The sequence below is a fragment of the Simochromis diagramma genome, unplaced genomic scaffold (assembly GCF_900408965.1).
Source record: "Simochromis diagramma unplaced genomic scaffold, fSimDia1.1 OVJJ01000421.1, whole genome shotgun sequence".
NCBI lineage: Eukaryota > Metazoa > Chordata > Actinopteri > Cichliformes > Cichlidae > Simochromis > Simochromis diagramma.
This window is the reverse complement of record NW_024387250.1, coordinates 9,272,491-9,291,686: the sequence shown is the minus strand read 5'-3', so window position 1 is coordinate 9,291,686 and position 19,196 is coordinate 9,272,491. Positions and strand designations below refer to the sequence as shown.

Here is a 19,196-nt window from a genome sequence, read left to right as displayed (position 1 = left end):
TGTAAATTAGAGTAGCTGTGACTCGGTTGCTACCTCACCATACCTGGCTCTTATCCAGTGGACATTATGCTCACGGTGCCTGATAAGTCTAGCTCTTTTTCTGTGAGCTCATTCTCCATCATATAAAGTGACCCGTATGTCAGAGCATCTGCATCACCGATGTTGAAAACGGTCACAAGAACATTTCTTTCTACTTTGCTTTAAGAAGCCAGACTAAATTGTATTTTTTGAAGTGGTCTTGAGCAATAGGTCTCCAGGATTTTTGAAGGTCTGTCAAAGTTTTCCTGTTTTTCACCAATTTAAAAAATCTATTTTTGAACATTTTAAGTTTTTAGTATTTTATTGTAAAGCATTTTGTGATATTAGTCTTGAAAGGTCCTATACAAATATCATTTCTGTTATGTTTTTTTAGTTTGGTTCACTTAAAGGTTGTAAATTGTCATTCCTGGAAAGCATTGATAACAAAGCACAACCAACCCACTTGGCAGCACCTCAGTAAACAACACATTTATGCTCATTTGTTTACGCTTTATTCCATACAAACGGAAATAAAAAGACAACTAACAAGCTGAAACATTGGCATGATAATGTGAAAGTCAAAAAACAATCATGCCTTGAAAAATGGGCATAGTTGGTTAAATTAACAAAATAATATGACTGCATTTGTGAGCATTATAGACGCTGATAGGTGGGTTTTTCTTTCTTCAGTCAGAGGGAGGAAAGCTGCTCCTCCCTGTTTCCAGTCTTTGTGTTAAGCTATAGTTAATGAGCCTCTAGCTCTGCAGCTATACATGTTTATCCTCCTCATGCGAAGCTCTTCAGCAAAACAAATAAGCTTATTTTCCTTCATGCTTATCCTGCATTGCACACCCAATTAATTCATTTTATTAATAACATTTGGACCCGGCTTTTAATTGGTCTCCCCTGATTTCATTGTGGCCTTTCGGCGTATAAATGAACTTCATTTGAATTTCATATAATCTTAGATAAAGTGGAATTGAACTGGGCCCCCAGAGAAAACACATAAGCACAGATCCATTATCAATCAAGCTGCAGCTACACCGAGGCCAGACTTCACACTGTAAATCAATGACATGCTTCATTTGCTGCCCTGAAACGCCAGATAAATGTCTTTGTGGTATGATGTGACACACACACACACACACAGTGGTGACTTGGTATTGTTTTCTGCAAATGTAAAATGGTCTGCCCATGCACTCCATATTCTGCCTCTTAACTGACCTCTGAGACTGTGTAAGAGATGCCGAAAGATGCAGAGGCATTAAATATAATTATAGAGACGTCTGCATATGGATCGCTCCGCCTTCTTTATCACTTCAAAATCTTCACACCTATTTGATCTGTTTTCTCACTGCACCTTTCTCCCCGCTATTTCTCCATCTGCCACTGTGTGTTCACTTGGCCTCTAAACACAGCAGAGGGAGCAAATGAGAGTGGACTGCCAATACAGTGTACACTATGGCCTATAGTGTGCACACACAAACATACACTGCATGGCACTGCAAGATTTGGAGTGGAGCAGAAAAATGAGAAAACAAATGAGAGGAAAAAATGGTAGACAATTGACAAAGTAGAACTGAAGAGGCAAAAGTATTAAAGGAAGAATGTTAGTAAAGGAACAAGAAAGGGGAAAAGATTTGGCAGTGCGTGTGTGTGTGTGTGTGTGTGTGTGTGTTACACTGCCTTCTTTCATCCTCCTGCAGCTCTACTGGAAACACTGATGCTAACACAGGACGACTCACCCTGTAGGGGATATTGGTGGGTGGAGAGATGGCGTGGCGGAAAGGATGGATGGAGGTAGAATGAGAAGGAATCCTCCAGAACTGGTCAGCCTCATCCCTCCCCCTCCCCATCCTGCTCCTCCTCTCTCAAAGCAGATCAGCACAGCAGGCAGTGAAGGGACATAAGAGGTGTGGGGGGAGGGAGACAGGGCAACAAAGGGAAATTGATGATGACATATAGCAATTAGGCTTTTTGAAGCTTGTGCATTTAGGGCTATTAGGTGTGCTCTACTTGTTTTTGTTTATGATTTAGTCACTGCACATGGACTTTCAATGATCTGGTTTCTGAAACCAGTGGGGTGTGGGGGGCATTTAAACAAATGCAGTGTTGTTAATCCATGGATGTCACTGTAATGCTCTTTACACAGCTGGGGGGCAACTATCAAGTCATGTCATATAGCAAATATATAATGTTACGCATGGCTTTCATCCACTTAAAGGCATACTAAAAATAACTCCAATTTAAATTTTTAAGGTGAATGTGGCAGCATCTTCTCCCCAGAACACTGCAGTGTGTTTGCAGGGAGTGATCAGGATGCTGACCTTTACCTTAAATGCACTGTGTATCCCTGGCAGGAAATGTGAGCCTTAGTGGAATCCAAGCGTGGAATATGTTCAAGGCTTTAGTGGTGCGCCTTATATGTTTCCTACTGAATCTGAATGCCATAGTGATTATGAGCTTATCAGGACTTTAATTTGCCTGCCCGCCACAACCCCATTTTTTAATCCTTCAAGCTGCATGAAAACGCAAGCCAATTACTTTCCTGCAGGCAAATCAAACATTATTATTATTTCCCCCTTTTTAGTTTTGTTAATCTACAATTTTTCTTGTCTGTCTCAACTTCAGAGTTGATGATGATGATGCTGTGACAGTGTGTTTCCCCAGAAGAGTTAGGGTGACTCTCCTCTATACGGTTCACTGCACCCCCTCCCTCTTTTTGTGGTTTTGAGCACCATGACTCAGGAGGGGGAATAGACGCAGCTGCAGAATCCGTTGTCCGCTGAATAGATAAGCACTCTGGCCTCTCCTCCGGGCTTCTTGTATAACACTTGAACAAAAACAAATAGAAAGTGACACCTCCTCAGTCTGATGCTCCCATGTGGAGCATGGAGACGAGGGAAGACTGCTTTAGGAGATATAAGAATGAGAATGACTCCATGATGATGAGCCACAACTTCTGTATAATCAAATGCTGTTATTAAAGGCAGCCTGAAGCCTTGCTTAGCCACAGTGTGGTCTACGCCTGCACTTGACCTTCCTGTTCCTGGGAGGCACTGATAAAAAAGGGTGTAGAGGTCTAATGGAGATAATTACACACCCACACCCAGTATAAAGTGTGGTTTTCTGGCTATGAACTCACAGTGCTTTGCATGTTATTATGCGCCAACATGTCTAAAGAGCGAGAGGATTCGTCACCTAAATGGAAAAGCAGAGGTAAGCCTGGTCATTCGTTATGTCCTGCAGCATGTCAGAGTCGTCCCACTGCTCATTACCGCCTGGATCACTTGCACCTGCGCTCCTGCACAAAAAGGGGACTACACCTCACCAAATAAGGACATGTGAGAGCCTCGTTGGGGATGACGTTAAACGTGAAATGGGGAAGAACGGGAGCGCGTGGACCGTTTAGATGAGGGACCTAACGCGGAGAAGGAACGCCGAGCTAATCTGGTTACATAAGAAGCCATTGTATTTCCAGAACGTCTCTGCGCTAATCTGCTGAACTATTCATGCTCAACTGTCCCGCGGCGGCGTAACATACAGGACGGGCGCGCGCGCACACTTGTGGCTCTGAAGGCTCAGAAGCTTCTTCTGCTTTTGGCAGCGTGTGAAACAAGATAAATACATACAGTGATATACGTTCACGGATCCCCGCAAAAAGCTGCCATGCCTCATTTTGCAACTGGCGGCGTGTGCTGCTCGCGCCCGTGACGATTCCGCTGACGCGCCAATAGCCGCACCACCCTAGAGAGACAGAGGAGAGCTGCGAGCGACTGACTGGACACCAGTCTCTCTTTCTCTTTCTTTTCCCACCCCTTAACGACCGCGGACGGACGCCTTGTGCTGTGCAAAACCCGTGGACGAAATTTAAACTACTAACATCATCCAGGCTCTTCTGCAGAGATGGAGGTACCAGGTTTGGCGCACAACATCAGCAGTCCATTAAGTCCCTGCGAGGGGATGATCAAGGACCTAAGCTTGGACGCCATACAGTTATGCGAACGAGATGGTAAGGGGAGGATTGTCTGCTTCTCACTGGGGTGCTGACATATCTCCGCATAACGCCAGTGCATTAGGCCGCTTTGTTAGTTTCGGAGTCGCTGCAGGCATGCAGTCAGTTTGTCAGTGTTTGTCTCTGCGTGCTGTATGTACCCTTATTGTGTGGCAGTAATAGGGGCAGCTGGCTCCGCTGGTTCCTCGGATGGATGAATGGATGGTGCGCTTGTGCGTGCTCGGAATAGCTGAGCGTCTTTACAGTGGCAATAAGGTCTTGGCTCAAAATGAATGTGTACTGCTTAACTTGGAGGCAGGAATCTTAGTCTAAATGATGAGTGTCTTGATTTCAGCACCACAGACATGGACAGAGGCCGGCTGCCACCCCGCCTTTAATCGCTAATTCTCTTCCATCTTCCAAAGGAGCTGCCTTTTTCCATGTATGCTCACTTACTGCATGTCATCCTGCAAATTTTATAATTACAAACGAGACGCTCTTTAGTTGCTATCCCACCCCCAGTTCCCATAAAAGTCTCCCCTGCGCTCACGTTTATAATTCATCAAGTCTTCCAGCTGCGCCCGTGCTGTGTGTTGTCTGTGGCTCACTTCTTCGAAACCAAAAGTTTTCCGAATATTTATCATTAAACGAAGAGCTGAAACTATTCCCATCATAGAAAACGAGGCTTCATAAACCAGGCTTGTAATGCGAAAATTGACAAGTAGCTGCACGAAGAGGCTTAACCCCGACGCGAATTTAATGGTGGGGAAAGAAAAAAGGCAAGTCATCATCAGGAGAGAATGAGAGGCAGAAACATGGCTGCACCCACATGTGTTCTCAGGCGGTGCAGCCCTACACACCCATCAGTGCAATTACACAGCGCTAATTCCACATCTGCGTCAAGACTCCTGATCACAGAGGTGCCTCTTAATTAAGATTGGAAATTAATTCACATGAAATATGATCACACCTTTTCATTGTGTAATTGGGTTCATTTTTTTCTTCGCAGCTATGCCAGATTGATTTGTATGTGTATACAGGCTGGTTAGGGCATCCAATGTGTCAGTGATGTATCTTTATTAAGTCTCCTCGGTCACTGTAAAATCTTTTAGCTGCCAGAGTGTATACCCCTTAGAGCTGATTCTAAACGGTATATACGCGATGCTGCCCGTTTCAAATGATCACTGTGCTAGCCTTTGTGCTTTCTGTGCTGCAGGTTTACTGCTGAGCCAAAACAGCCACTTTCTTAGTTTCCAAGAAGGCTACTCAGTGTAAATATTATCTGTGTGTGTCCTTGAGACACCCACATACTCTGTTTATGAAGCAACACAGTGACAATGTCCACCTTCTGTGCAAATTCTTCAGGACAAGTAGTTGTTCTTGTACAAGTATTGTCAATGGGTTAGTTGAAACTGTTTATAATGTGTCTGATAGGAACAAACGCCCCGAGTACTGTGGACAAAACTTGAACTTCATGAAGAGATTAGGAAAAAACAATTTATGTATGGATGTTTGCGCAGATTATCTTCATACTCCCATAAATATTTAGTGTTGCCACATTAAGGTGGAGCACATCTGTAAAAATACAGATTTCAGCTTGTTTGGATAACTTTCTTTCTTTTTTAAGAATGGTTTGTAGATTTTGACCAGTCTCTGAATTTTATCACCTGAGCCTCATATTATATTATATTATATTATATTATATTATATAGTTTGCACTGTCCCAGCCACACCCTTTCTAAAAGACTGGCTCACTCGCTCTTACCTTTCCTGGAAATGGATTGTTATCTTATCCAATCAATGCGTACATTTTTCTCAAGGTCCGCATTCATTTCACTGTTCCACAGCTTTCTAAATTTATCTTCCAAATCATTAATATTTAATTATCAGATGAGAGGCTTCTATGCCTATGCTGACCCAGCAGATGGATGCATATAGCTTCAGTAGGCTTACTGTCTGTGGGAAAGGGCACTCTCCAACACAGTGAAGACTGTTTGGGAATTTCAGTGCACAAAAGGAACGGTCGGACACAAGTCGTTTCTGTGTGTCCAGTTTTAGACGGGGTGTTAATGGTTCAGTTTAGTGATGTGGCTGTGACATGAGTAGGTGGGTGTGGGGCAAGTTTTGCTGAGAATGAAGAGTAGTACAAGTCACAGCATCAGCTCATGTGAGCAGAGTTTGTCTGCTGGTGTTCTCCATAGTCTATGGATCGCTCCCCCGATGCTGTGCTGGATAAATTTGTCACCAACCCCTGTAAGGCTGACAAGGACCACCATTTTGATTTTATATCCACAGTTAATACGCATTTGCAGAACGTAATCAAATCCGCGCTGCATGTCTCACATGGCCTTTGTGCCGTACCCGCTGATGTGATGAAGTTGCCATGATGGATGGCTGCTATTAATGCAACTAAGCAGTGTGACTGTGCTCTTTGAAATCTCTCTGAAACAGCGGTAACATACTAGCATGCGCATTTCCAGAATGGACAGGTGCACTGATAAGTCAATACATGGATGCATTTTTAATCCCTTGGCAGTGGACCTGAGAACATCATGAAATTGTTCTGAGATCAAGCTGGCAGTGAAGGACTGAAAGTCTTTATAAAGATAGCTGTTGTCCTCCTAAATCAAGCAATTTCTTTCTTTCTTTTTTTTTCTAGCTCAATCAACTGAATTTTTTTTCTTATTCCAACAGCTGACAAACCCTTTTTGAAATTACTGACATTATCACCAGTCACGTGTTTACTGCTAACAGTAAATTTCAGAATACTAAAATGATCAATTGAAAATAGGAACAAAGATATAAAGTTTCATTATGTTCATTTTTTATTAGCTCAAACATGCTGTGTCACAGTCGAGCAGGGCTGGAGCCAATGAGTGAAAGTAGCGATGCTCCTTGTGGTCATACAGACATATTCTTGGAATCAAAGCTACATCCACTAACAATTTCTATCCAAAACACTTCTGCAGAGCCATTTCTCTATGGCCTTTTCTCCTACACACACTCACTCGAACGGTGCAGCCATCCATTTAAATTAATTTTGGTGCATGGCTCCAGTCATTCACATCTGCGAAAATGGCTATAGACTCCTGTGATTTAAAAAAATACTCTGTGGACACACGGAAAAGCGTATCCAGTATGTATCAACATGATACAACAGCAGGTCTGCCTTATGTCATACAGCGTCATCTGAGTAAGCTGGCATTTTAGTTTGGCTGTGTTCACTGTGAGCAGTTGTGTCTCATGACTGTGCTGGCAAGAGTTGGAGGTACATATTATGCAGTCACTTATTGACCGTATAACATATTCACTTGCACTTGACCGCTCTACGAGATGCTTCAAAGCATCATTGAGAACAGTGGCGTCTGACCTTGAAAAGCCACTGCAAACATTTATGCTTATTTTTCTTTCTTTTTTTCACTGCTGGTATACAGAAATCCCTCGCTGCAGAAACTCAAAACATGAAATGTAAAAAAACACAAGTCTGAGATTTGGAGATTCATATTTTGTGCAAATGAGCACCGATGATTCATTCTGGTCTCTGAAAAGTCTTTAAAAAAAACCCTCTGTATTGATTTTGTTGATTTTGAACCTACTTAACTAAAGACTGCATTATTAAATTATCGTTACTCATCTTTGTTTGGTGTCCGGGGGCTTACTGATGTCTAAAAGGTGGAACATAGACTGCGTAACCTGATGAACGGGGCATTGTTTAACTCACTCTGAGAGAAAGATGTTTTTCCGTTGGCGGCTTCTCTCACTCCCAGCATGATCTGTCCCGGTCTAGCCTGTGCATTGAGAAGAACAAAGGCGTGATTATTTTTTTATTTTTATTATTTTTTGCAAGCATCTATGCCTAGTGTCTGTTGTGTTGCTCATGTCTGCAGATCAATTTTACATCGAGCACTGCAACTTAAAATGTAGGAGGCTTGTCTGTCTGAGTACCTACTTGTGCACTCAGAAACAATAATCCGACATACAGTGCTCAGAAATGTGTTTTTTGATCATTAAACTTGATTGAAAGTTTATTTGTTTTGTATTCAAGAAGTTTCAAATGGAAGCATAATGTAGTCTCACATCATGGAAACTCCAACCACCAAGAGAGTTCATTTACATTGCTTAAATGGTCTAAATGGAAATCAAATCACTTTCCTCTTGCTGGTAAAGAGTGCCAACAAGTCATTTATAATTTGGAGGCAGGTGTGACTGGAACAAATCCCACCATAAAGAGCCATTAGAATGGCTCCATGTATGCATGTTAACAAGATTTATATTGATCCTTCTGCACTATTGCTTTTCCCTGTGGCGTTAGACTGTTTGCACAGTAAAAGGGCAATAACCAATATGGTCCATTTCTTAAACTCGTCTGAGGCTTTTCATCTTTTAAGATTGTTTTTGTTTTTTTTCTATAGGGCCGATATTTCCGTGGCCTGCTCTTTGGTGCTCTGCTGTGCATCTACAGATCTTGCATGTTATTTTGAACTCCCGGTGCATATGTGCACAGCATGAGTAATCTGTGCTCATAAGCTCTCAAGCATTTGCTCCAAAACAGACTCTTGTCTTGTTTGATAAAGATCAAGCAAAATTTCGCCCCCTCCTAATAAACAGCATAAGGAAATGGAGTAAATCGACAGAAAATAACAGCGGCTTATTACAGTACATTGTGTTAAAAATTATGATTCAGCACAATGAACACTGGCGTCAAACATAGCACGTTAATTTAAAAAGGAAGGAGGTTTTAGTCTTCCTGAGCAAAGCCATGAAAGGTTCTGCTTTCTTCCTTACCGCCTGACCTTCATCCCGTTTGGTGTTCTTCATCATTCGTCTTGTGCTCTTGCAGCCCCAGAGGATTCAGACCTGAGCTTAACACTGGCTCTGACAAAGCTGGTGAACACAAGATTAGCTAGATTAGCTGGTATCAGTTAGATATCATTTATTCATTTTAGCCTCTTTTGGGTTTTTTTGTTTTTGTATATTTTTGCACACGTCACTCTTCAACCTAACAAATTCAAAGCCAAACTTCACCTTTTTCTCCTTTTAACCTGTCAATTGTCTGTATATATGTCTATAGCTCTTCACATTAGTACCATTTCCTTTTCCCTTCAGCTTTCAGAGCTTGTTTTCCCTAATAGCACAACCTTTACTGTGACTGAGTTGCCTTAATAGTGTTCTGTAGGTGATTTCTGACTGCATTTGGAAAGCTTCACTGCCTCAGTGTAATGCTCTTCATCTGCAGGTTAATTAGGAGAGCATTAGAGTAAATGAGGTAAATCAGTATTGTGGAGTTGCAGAGAGATGGGAGGGCAAAGACCTGCATGGGGTCTAGTTTTTAGTGAAAACATCAATGTTGACATTAACAATTTAGGGAGCAGAGGACAAGCAACCTACAACACAGCGAGTGAGCTAGCAGGTTTTTAATCTTTGATGTTTGATGTCGGTTAATGTTTACAGTTGTATACTGAAGGTGGCCAGAATTAGAGAATTGTTTATCTGCACAGTATTTTTATAAGCAGTATTTGAAAATCTATAAGAAATCCTTGCCATTGTTTCACTTCCTTTGGGGTATATTTCATCTTTTGCTGACATGAATGTCAGAGAATGACAACAGGCCTGGTAGTTTTCTTGAATCTGTTAAAGGTCAGCAAACAAAGTCTCAGGTGGGACTTTATGTAAGCTTTATGTGCTTACATCACTGTCTGCTCTGTGCTGACTCGGTGGAGCGTTTTCTGTCAAAGGTCCACGTCGTCACGTCTTCCGTTCACTCTCTCTGTCTGGTCTGAGCCAAACCTATCAGCTCAGTGTGTTTAAGTATAATGAGATGGACTTTTAAAAGCAATAGGATGAGGTGGTTTCACAAATCAAAGAAGCGCAGTAGGGCCAAGCATGATCGTGCAGTCAGTCATGCTGGATCGGGTTATGATTTAACATCTGGTATCTTTACATATTTACATATGCAGGATCATTTTCCCATAGGTCCCAAAAAAGTCTGGGTCATGACATGTTGGTAGAGATAATAAATGTTATGTCCAAATGCAATAACTTAGTCATGCAAAGGTCCTTGCACTAAAGTCCACAACATGTGTTACGTTTTAATTAAAATGAGCAACAGTTTTGCCCAAGTGTGTAACAGGAGGTCTTTTTAAATCGAAGATGATGGTAATCAGCTAGTTGTGATTAGAAACTAGTGATTAGGACAAAAGTAAGTAGGGGGTCTGGTCTGGTGTGATTTAATGTGGTGATGAAGGACATAAATGTGCCTCCTAATGGATTTTTTTTTTTTTTTTTTCTAAATTGGTCAGAAGCCATGATTTTAGAAGGTAAAAAAGGTTCTTAAAATGAATCAGTCTACCGATGCTCTACTGCTAGTGTTGTATGGAGGTGAGGCAGGAGTGTCCACACTACCAATTATAGGATTAGTCTTTTATCTCGCTCCCTCTCATTTGATGAACAGAGATAGTTTTTTATGCTTCACTGGTTCTGCCATTGTTGTCACTCTATTGAATCCAACCATGTTTCGAATCACTCCCAAACACCGCATTCTTGAATTTTACTCACTCTTGTTTAGACCCCAGAGCATACACAGAAAACACATTGTTGCCATGCCAAGTGGGCGTCCCATAGTGTGACGCAAAGTCTATATTCATCCTAATCTTACAAAGCTCTTATTCAACCCGGTTTTGACATTTCATTAGCCTCTCTGTGCACTTTGGGTAGAAAGCCTTTGCTACATGTTACAGTGGCCTATAGTGCGTGACATCTATGCAGCTCAGATAAAATTGAGATTTATTCATTTCTTTGAATGAGAGCAATGGAAGCTTTTTGTCTTAGCCAAATACACTAGGTACTGGGTATGAAAATGTATGAAAATGTAGCATGTAGCTTAAAGCAGAATTGCATTTTCCTTATTTCCCAGAGCACAGAAGCCACACCCACCTGCTGGAATCTTTTGTTTCCAAAGGGGCAGCCAGTCAGAAAAACAAAGATGGATAAATAAGATATTTAAGGATCGCTTTTAGTCATGTAAAGTGAGTCTAATAGTGCACAAGATAACAAACATAGATTTGGAAATTAACATAATGGACCTCCGTTAAAGAAGAAAGGAAAGAAAAAAGCTCCTCTGTGACATTCACTGGCATTTTAAATGTTATGGTTCCAGGCTTATGTGCAGGGCCTGCACTGTGACAGCTGTGTTTTATCCTTAAAACTGATTATAAACAGACCAATCTGTGCCAAGACGAGAGGGGATTCAAGCATTTAAAATATTTAATGGCGCATATGTTCTGGAGAGCTGATAGGTGTACATGTGTAGAGGGACTGATGTGTTGCCATGGAAACACACTGTATATGGCAGTCAGTAACGCAGGAGGTTTTTGTGTGACTGTGACATGGTGGCTATATTACCCAGTGTGCTGCCAGTGGAATAATTCCTGCTATGTGTTTAGGTATAGCGGGAGTAAGTTAGGTTTAAAGGTGTACTGATAACTTGATGCGGTTATAATGATGATTTGTCACTGGTCAATGTGTCTTCAGACATAGATCATCAAATAATTTAAGTGCTAGGAGACACAACTATTATTGTATAAAATGTAACCCAGAACCTGATGTTTATTCAGAGGATTTCTAGACTAAATTTGAACCATATCGTTTCATTACGGTGTCTTTTTTTCCTCTCCTGGACTGTGCAGGAAGTAAATCCCAGGACGGCAGCATCTCTGAGATGGAGGAGCTCCCAGTTCCTCAGAACATCAAGATTAGCAACATCACCTGTGACTCTTTCAAGATCTGCTGGGACATGGAGGCACGCAGCAAGGAGCGCATCACGCACTATTTCATTGACCTGAACAAGAAGGAGAACAAAAACTCAAACAAGTTCAAACACAAGGTAATGCTCAAGTAAGGGAGGCGCATAAATACCATTTAAAGATTTCAGTGCTATTGTTATAGCAAAGGCAGCAAATATTGAATTTCAGCAGAAAGGGAAAAACTCCAGGCACAGCACAGCCATCTGCTACGACCGGCTGAGGGATGAGGGGGAAAGAGAAGCGAGCAAAGAGAGTATCTTTAACCAAATGATTTTTTAAAAAAAAGCAATTTTACATTTTATTATTTAACCAGCTAATCGTTTCCTTTCGGTTGAATCCTTTTTTAAAAGCAGGTCTCCGGGCCAGAGGTGTGCAACAGCAACTATGAGCAATATAAGACAGCTGTTACACATGTTGCACAAAAGCAGTATATTCATGTTTTTTGCCAGCACAAAGGAAAGCAACAGCTGTATAGTTCTGCATGAATACAGGCAATACTTTGCACAACAGTTATTAAAAGATATTAAACCACTGCTGTACATTTCCATTATTATTCTTGTTTAATAATTATACTCTATAATCTGCCATAAACATAAATCTATTCATATTTTATGAACAGTTAATTAAATTATAGTATTCAAATTTTCTGAGAAACCTGTGGCTTAGAAAAAAAACTCTGCTCAATTTGATGTTTTTGATGAAACTTCAGTTAATTCTACATTTCTTCTACTTCTGACAGAAGAATGAGCTTTTCACCTTAATTATCATAACTACTGTCAGTAGTGCTTTAGATAGATGTTGCCGTGCTCTAAACATCTAGTGTAATGCTAATTATTGATCTTTGTAAACAGAAATGATTAGTGTTGACACTGTTTTACCTCAAGACGACCTTACCTTTTCATGCTTGAGGCAAGATGAACTCATTTCAAGGTGGTTTTGTTCAAAGAATCCACGGTCAGCTGTCACTTTGAGCTCTGAAAGGCTAGTACCGCTCTCACAGCCTGCTCTCACAGCCTTCTCTGCCAGCTCGTTCGCGACGCAGTCAAGAGTCTGGTTTGATAATCTTACCGACTTGTGTCATCAGCCTCCTCACACTGCTGGTGCTGTGTCACTGAGTGTTTCTCCTTTCTGCTCTGGAGTAGCAGGCGACCCCATACTAATGTTTTGATTTTGGCGCAGGAGCAGTGTCGGTGGGTTGATGGGCTGACTCTGTTGCTAGGCAGGGGCTCTTGGTCCAATCAATGAGCTGCTATGGCCCACTGATTTTTGGGTTGTGGGGGGTTGTTGCTGGGGGTGAAGTGTATAGTTTACATTTACACAAATGAGAAGCCGTGGCTGCTACCTGCAGCCAGTAACATAGAGTAATATATCTATGTGTGTGGTTACAAGCAAGTGGCTACAAGTGTCTTTATAAGGAGTTTCTTTCTGACTAATTCCTTCCTGCCAACACTCACTCACTTTTTCCATTCCACTCTGTCCTCTTTTACTCCTTCCATCCCTCCAGGATGTTCCTACCAAACTGGTGGCCAAGGCAGTACCCCTGCCCATGACGGTCCGGGGCCACTGGTTCCTGAGCCCACGCACAGAGTACACAGTGGCTGTCCAGACTGCATCAAAACAGGCTGATGGGGACTACTCCGTGTCTGAGTGGAGCGAAATTATTGAATTCTGCACTGCTGGTGAGGAATATGGTGATTTGATGAATGCATGCACTTCTAGGATATGTGACATCAGTCTTGGCTTTAATTTTGGGTGAGCCCGAGTTAATTATAGAGAACGATAATGGAAGAGAGAAGAATACAATGGAGTAAAGGCTAGAGCATTAATGAGGGAGAAGGTAAGAGGGAAGCTAATATACTGAGTGGAAGGAAAGGATTATAACAAAGAAGGGCTGAGAGGAGCTGTGCTGTTTATCTCCTGATGCAGAGGTCTCGGAGTTCAACATCATTGCCTGGGGACCAGGATGGGGGAAGGGAGGTATGGCATGGGTGGATGAGGAGGGACATCACTGGGGTTAATGATGTCCAATTCCAGTTTAGGGTGATTGTTGCATCTCACTTTGTCTACACTTTGAAGTGCCAAATAACTTGAGCGTCAACACCCATGATAGCAGAGCAGAGTTATTTATTATAGTTTTTTTTATTTTCTAATTAGTCTTTATTTTTATCTCCTTGTGACTTTTTGTTTTTAATCCATACTAAAATAATACTTACTAAAAAAGTAGGGCACTAGACCTAATTTCCTCTGCATTTTTATTTTACTTTAATTAGTTGTCAAAGTTCACAAAATTGTTAGTTTACATTTTTTTCAAAAGTTTTTAGTTTTTTCTAGTTTTTATTTTTTATTTAACTAAAATGTGTTTTCACTTCTAGTTTTCATTCTTAGTGTAGTTTTAGTTTATTTTTATTTATTTGTTTTTATTTTATTTAGGACAGTGCATGTTAATGAACATACATGTAAAAAAAAAAATTACATGAATGTAAACATATCAGATTAAAGCAAAGGGCTAATTTCCATCTGTTGTCCATAAAACATAAAAAAAATAGACATAATAATTCATAAAAAATTCATTCATAATAAAAACTCCATCACCAAACTCACACATACACACCATTCTATTCCCAAATAAAACATTAAAACTATACAACTTATACATGATCACACACTTGATTTGTCCATAACCAGTTTAGTACATGTAATCAAAGTATTGGACAAAGAGATATTATGACCTGATGATGGGAAAATATAAAACATAACATTCTGTAAAGTCCATCAAAAATCCAATCTTAAAAAATTAATAGAATTACTAAAATTAGTTACCGGTAGCTTTATCTTCTGGCAACTGTAATATCAAGACATTATTTTAGGACAATCTATCTAACAGCTGAAATATTTCAGTCTGGACCAAACAGGTGGACTATCAGTGCCTGTAGAACAGCTATACAATCAAATAAAATAGATGAGGAGAGGCAGTTTAAATCTGAAGAAGAATGACAGGCAAGTGAAGAGTGTGAGCTGTGTCACAGTAAGAAGCTGAAGAAGGAGAATGCTAAATGAAGCTGTTGATCCTAACAGCCCGGCACGAGATGCCCATCCTGTCACCAAAACCAGTAGAACATATGTTTTGACAAGTTCGATGTCAAATGCATTTTTCCTCTGCACGTAGAAAGCTGCGGCTTTGTGCTCCATCAATTTATATAAAAGTCAGCCTTTTTGACATTAAACATTTACAGTCTCAGGATAAAGCGGATGTCTTCTTTCATTTTCATTCAAGGTACTGAGAATTTTAACCGGTCACCTGTGGTGATGTGTTTGGTGCCTGTGGGGAAAATAGCCATGGGGAAAATGCATTCATGATTTTTTTTTTTATATGCTTTGGAGAAAGTCCACTCCCCGCTGAGTACATCCATTTATCGAAAATGTTTTTGGGCTTAATGCTGAGTCATATCTAAATGGAAAAGTTAAAGATGGAAAAATGCCAGGATCCTTAATGCATGGTTCATATTTCATCCTAGCCGGTGCTTCTAGTAGGTCTCGTTTTGTTTTTTTAATGTTTACATTTACTAATACTAATGGCATTAATGACAAAATGCTGATAGCATGTATACAGATTTCTAATCTGCTTTTGTAGAAATCATTTTTACTAAAATGTTTCTTTCTCCAGATTACTCCACAGTGCATCTAAACCAGCTGCTGGAGAAGGCGGAGGTCATTGCTGGGCGGATGCTGCCTTTCTCTGTCTTCTACAGAAACCAGAATAAAGAGTACTTTGATCATGCCAGGTGGGCATAACTTTATGATTTTCTTCTTTATTACATTACAAAGAAAGAAGTTAAAGCCTGGACCTAACTGAGCTTCCATGTCATTCTGTATCTAAAGAGTTGGCTGTTATATTGTTGGGTTAACACATCTGCCAACTTGCATGGCTCACTGCAACACACATTTCTAGCAAACTTCTCCAGCTCACTCCTTTCTGGTCATGTTTTATACAATACAGTTTACAAGCATGTGGGTAACATGGTATCAGAAAAATGTGTTGCTCTCCAGCTGCTAAAGCAAAACAAAACCAGATTCAGCTGCATTGGTTTCATGAATCTGCAGAAATAAGTACTCGAGCAGCCAGCCATTTTTTTTTTTTTCCCCCAGTAAACAATGCTACGCATGCACATCAAACGAAAAGCCAGGTCTTTTTTTCTACACTTTGATTTGTTTGAAAGCTCCATGTAGCTGACAGACAATAGCTGGCAGTTGTTCGGGAATGTAGTCAAAAGAAAAACAAAAATAACACGAGTATGACAGGAAAAGAAGGGATATCTCTGGAGTGGTCTACTACTGTTTACTGAAGCATTGTGCAGCTAGAGTGAACTGATTTTTATCTCGTTTCATGTGAGTGAATTTTCTTCCACTTTTGGCCTCTTTTCTCCTCCTTTTAACGGAGTGACTGTTTTCTCTCCTATCACCCTGTCCCTCAGAGGTAATGCTCACAGCTTAACAAAGCACAGTCTCTGTACTAAAGCCACAGCTTGTGGGCAGTCTTTTGTTGGTGCTACACAGCATGATGTCATCTGGATAGTCATCTCCCTTTTGCTGAGTTGTAGCTGCTACGGTGTACCGTGCGCCTGTTAAACTGCGTCATCATGTGGCGAGTAAGAGTACTGACAGTACCGCTCACATGAGGCTCTTAACACTTGTGGTTGGAGCTGAATAGTCCATAAAGCCCACGACAAAGTTTGAAATATGGATATAATAAGAACCTCTGGAGTGATAGCTGTATGAATTGCCGTAATAATTACAGTTCCATTATTGGGACTTTGCTGCTCAGATTCCCTCTGTGGAGAAGAAACTGTATGCAGCTGCCACAGATGCTTTGAATGTTCAATTGTTAATCTGAAAGCTGCTTTTGTTTTATAGCAGTTTGTCATAATGAAAAAAAAAAACAGCTCATTGGAATATTTTCACCCCCGGGATTTCAATGACACAAACTGGACTAAGCTAAATGTGATTACTATAAAACGTTTTGTATTATGAGGCTCAGTATTCAAGATGTTTTGCATCTTACGCATTCAGTTTATTTCCCATGTGTTACAAATTCCAGAAAATTGCTCTTTCATTTCCAAATTAAAACCTGGTGCCTCTCTCTCCAGTATTTACAAAAACTACTTTGATTGCCAGAGAAATGCAAAAACAGAATAAAACTGATTTCATTCCTTTGTTTGCAAACTTCAGGGAGGCGCAAGAAAACCGGATGCTGCCCTCTATTAAAGACAACAGTGGCAGCCATGGCTCTCCCATCAGTGGTAAGCTGGAGGGCATCTTTTTCAGCTGCAACACAGAGTTCAACACTGGCAAGCCCCCGCAGGATTCCCCGTATGGTCGCCATCGCTTTGAGGTGCGGGCTGATGCGCTCTTCAACCCTGACACCAACCTGTACTTTGGAGACTTCTACTGTATGTATACAGCCTACCACTATGTGATTCTGGTTCTAGCACCGAAAGGCTCAAGGGGTGATGAGTTTTGTAAGCAGAGGCTTCCTTTGCTCGACATCACCAACAACCGTTTCCTTACCTGCAAGCAGGTTGAAGAGGGTGATGGTGGTTTGGTGTTTCACCACGCCCAAGATGTCATCTTGGAGGTGATCTACACAGAGCCTGTAGACCTATCCTTGGGCACAGTGGCAGAGATCAGTGGGCACCAGCTGATGAGTCTCTCCACAGTAAATGCCAAGAAGGATCCCAGCTGCAAGACCTGCAACATCAGCGTGGGACGCTAGAGGAAACAGCAGAATGTTTAAAAGGAAAAAGAGCGTAGGAGGGGGAGGGGGGGAGTAACTGACCTCTACTCACACAAAGGAAGTCCACATGTACTGATGAAGCAGACCAACACATGCATGAAGCAGATTTAGTAGGCTAACACCAACATATCTCTGACACTGCTCTGTACTCTCAAAAGACCATCATTCCCAAAGAAGAGTGGAGAAAAAGACGAAGGTACACCACTCTGACACCTGCACCATTGTCTACTCATCTGAGGGTGGGTTATCCTAATGTTGAAAACAGAAACGCATAAAGATATCTTAGGAGTCAGCAAACTGAAATATGTAAACCTGGGACACCGACGACACAGATCCATCTACTCATCCGGCAAGTCACACTTACAAAACCCTTTAACTGTACTAACAAACATGGGCTGCTTCATTTCAATTTCCTGTTGTTTCTCAAATCAGTTGTCCCATACTTTATTGGCCTATGCCTTGCTCTTATAGATATACTGTTAACTGCCCACTGTGTGTGTGGACAATTTCTTTTTTCTGATTACATTGTCTTATTTTATTGTCATTTTTTACGATGTTTGATTGTCATTGAACAGTTGACAAATAGTTTTTACCTCCTCCTAGTGGCATGGACTGGTACTACAATTTTCTAGGGCTGCAGCATCGATAGTCATCTTGATTTATACCAAAGGTATTAAAAACCAGACATAAAACCGCTGTGGAATCTTAACCGTACTAATGCAACATCCTCTGAAATGTGTATTCACCGAGTCTTTGATGACCAAGAGTGAACGATTTGTTTTTTAAAAAAAGAAAAAAAAAAAGCATGATGCAGTTCCGTGCAGCATGAGTTTGAAAGCTGTCAGTACCTCTGTCATAGCAACCTTTTCTGCAACAGTCATTCTTATTTCGTTGTAGTTAGTGCAAAGAAAGTAGAACCTTAAACTGTGTTTATTAGAATAAATGTGAAAAAATATTTATTTTTATTGATACATTCATATATTATATATAGATATATAGAAAACTATATAAACCAGAAGTGCACAATGTTAAAAGCTCTGATCATTGTCAACAACGGCATTTAGGGGGGATAAACTTCATATAGGCAAAAATGGGGGTAAACACAAATTCGACAGCAGGTACTGTATAACTTGCACTATGATGTTCACCAAAATTCACATTTTTCCAAGGTGAACACGCAAATTCAAAAGTTACAATATAGCTCAACTATGTAATTCTTAATACATATCATAGCACAATGTAGGACTAAAAACGGACATGCACAAACACTGCAGGATTGTCTCATTGACTGCATTTAAGCTTACACGTTTCTGCCAACACAGCACTTTTAAATGCATTTTCCACATTAACCCTGGACACAGGTGTCAAATAGTGTTTTGGCAAGGGGGGGAAAGTGAATAACAAAAAGTGCCATATAATACATAATCTTAAAATGACTCCAGTGTAACTAACATCAAGTTATTACAGCGCTTCATTCTTGACATAGATTTGTGCTACATAACATAAGCTTGCTACATCAGGTTTATAATAAGATGGGTCATGAATAATAAGGGATGTCTTCTTGGGACTGCAGTGACCCCGCATTTCAGAT

At 40.7% G+C, this 19,196-nt stretch overlaps 1 protein-coding gene across 1 annotated transcript; it reads left to right on the top strand.

The window, feature by feature from the left end:
• The first annotated feature begins 3,111 nt into the window (after positions 1–3,111).
• Positions 3,112–18,432, top strand: phyhiplb (phytanoyl-CoA 2-hydroxylase interacting protein-like b). The gene is made up of 5 exons (XM_040001196.1): positions 3,112–4,030; positions 11,698–11,894; positions 13,319–13,493; positions 15,479–15,596; positions 17,041–18,432. Exons 1-5 carry the CDS (start codon positions 3,925–3,927, stop codon positions 17,582–17,584), a joined length of 1,140 nt encoding a protein of 379 aa, XP_039857130.1. The 5' UTR covers positions 3,112–3,924; the 3' UTR covers positions 17,585–18,432.
• The last annotated feature ends 764 nt before the right edge of the window (positions 18,433–19,196 follow it).

Coding starts and splice junctions, on each gene's coding strand:
- phyhiplb (XM_040001196.1), top strand. CDS start 3,925: ATGGAGGTACCAGGTTTGGCGCACAACATCAGCAGTCCATTAAGTCCC. Junction 11,895..13,318: donor CAAACAAGTTCAAACACAAG/GTAATGCTCAAG, acceptor CCATCCCTCCAG/GATGTTCCTACCAAACTGGT. Junction 13,494..15,478: donor TATTGAATTCTGCACTGCTG/GTGAGGAATATG, acceptor TTCTTTCTCCAG/ATTACTCCACAGTGCATCTA.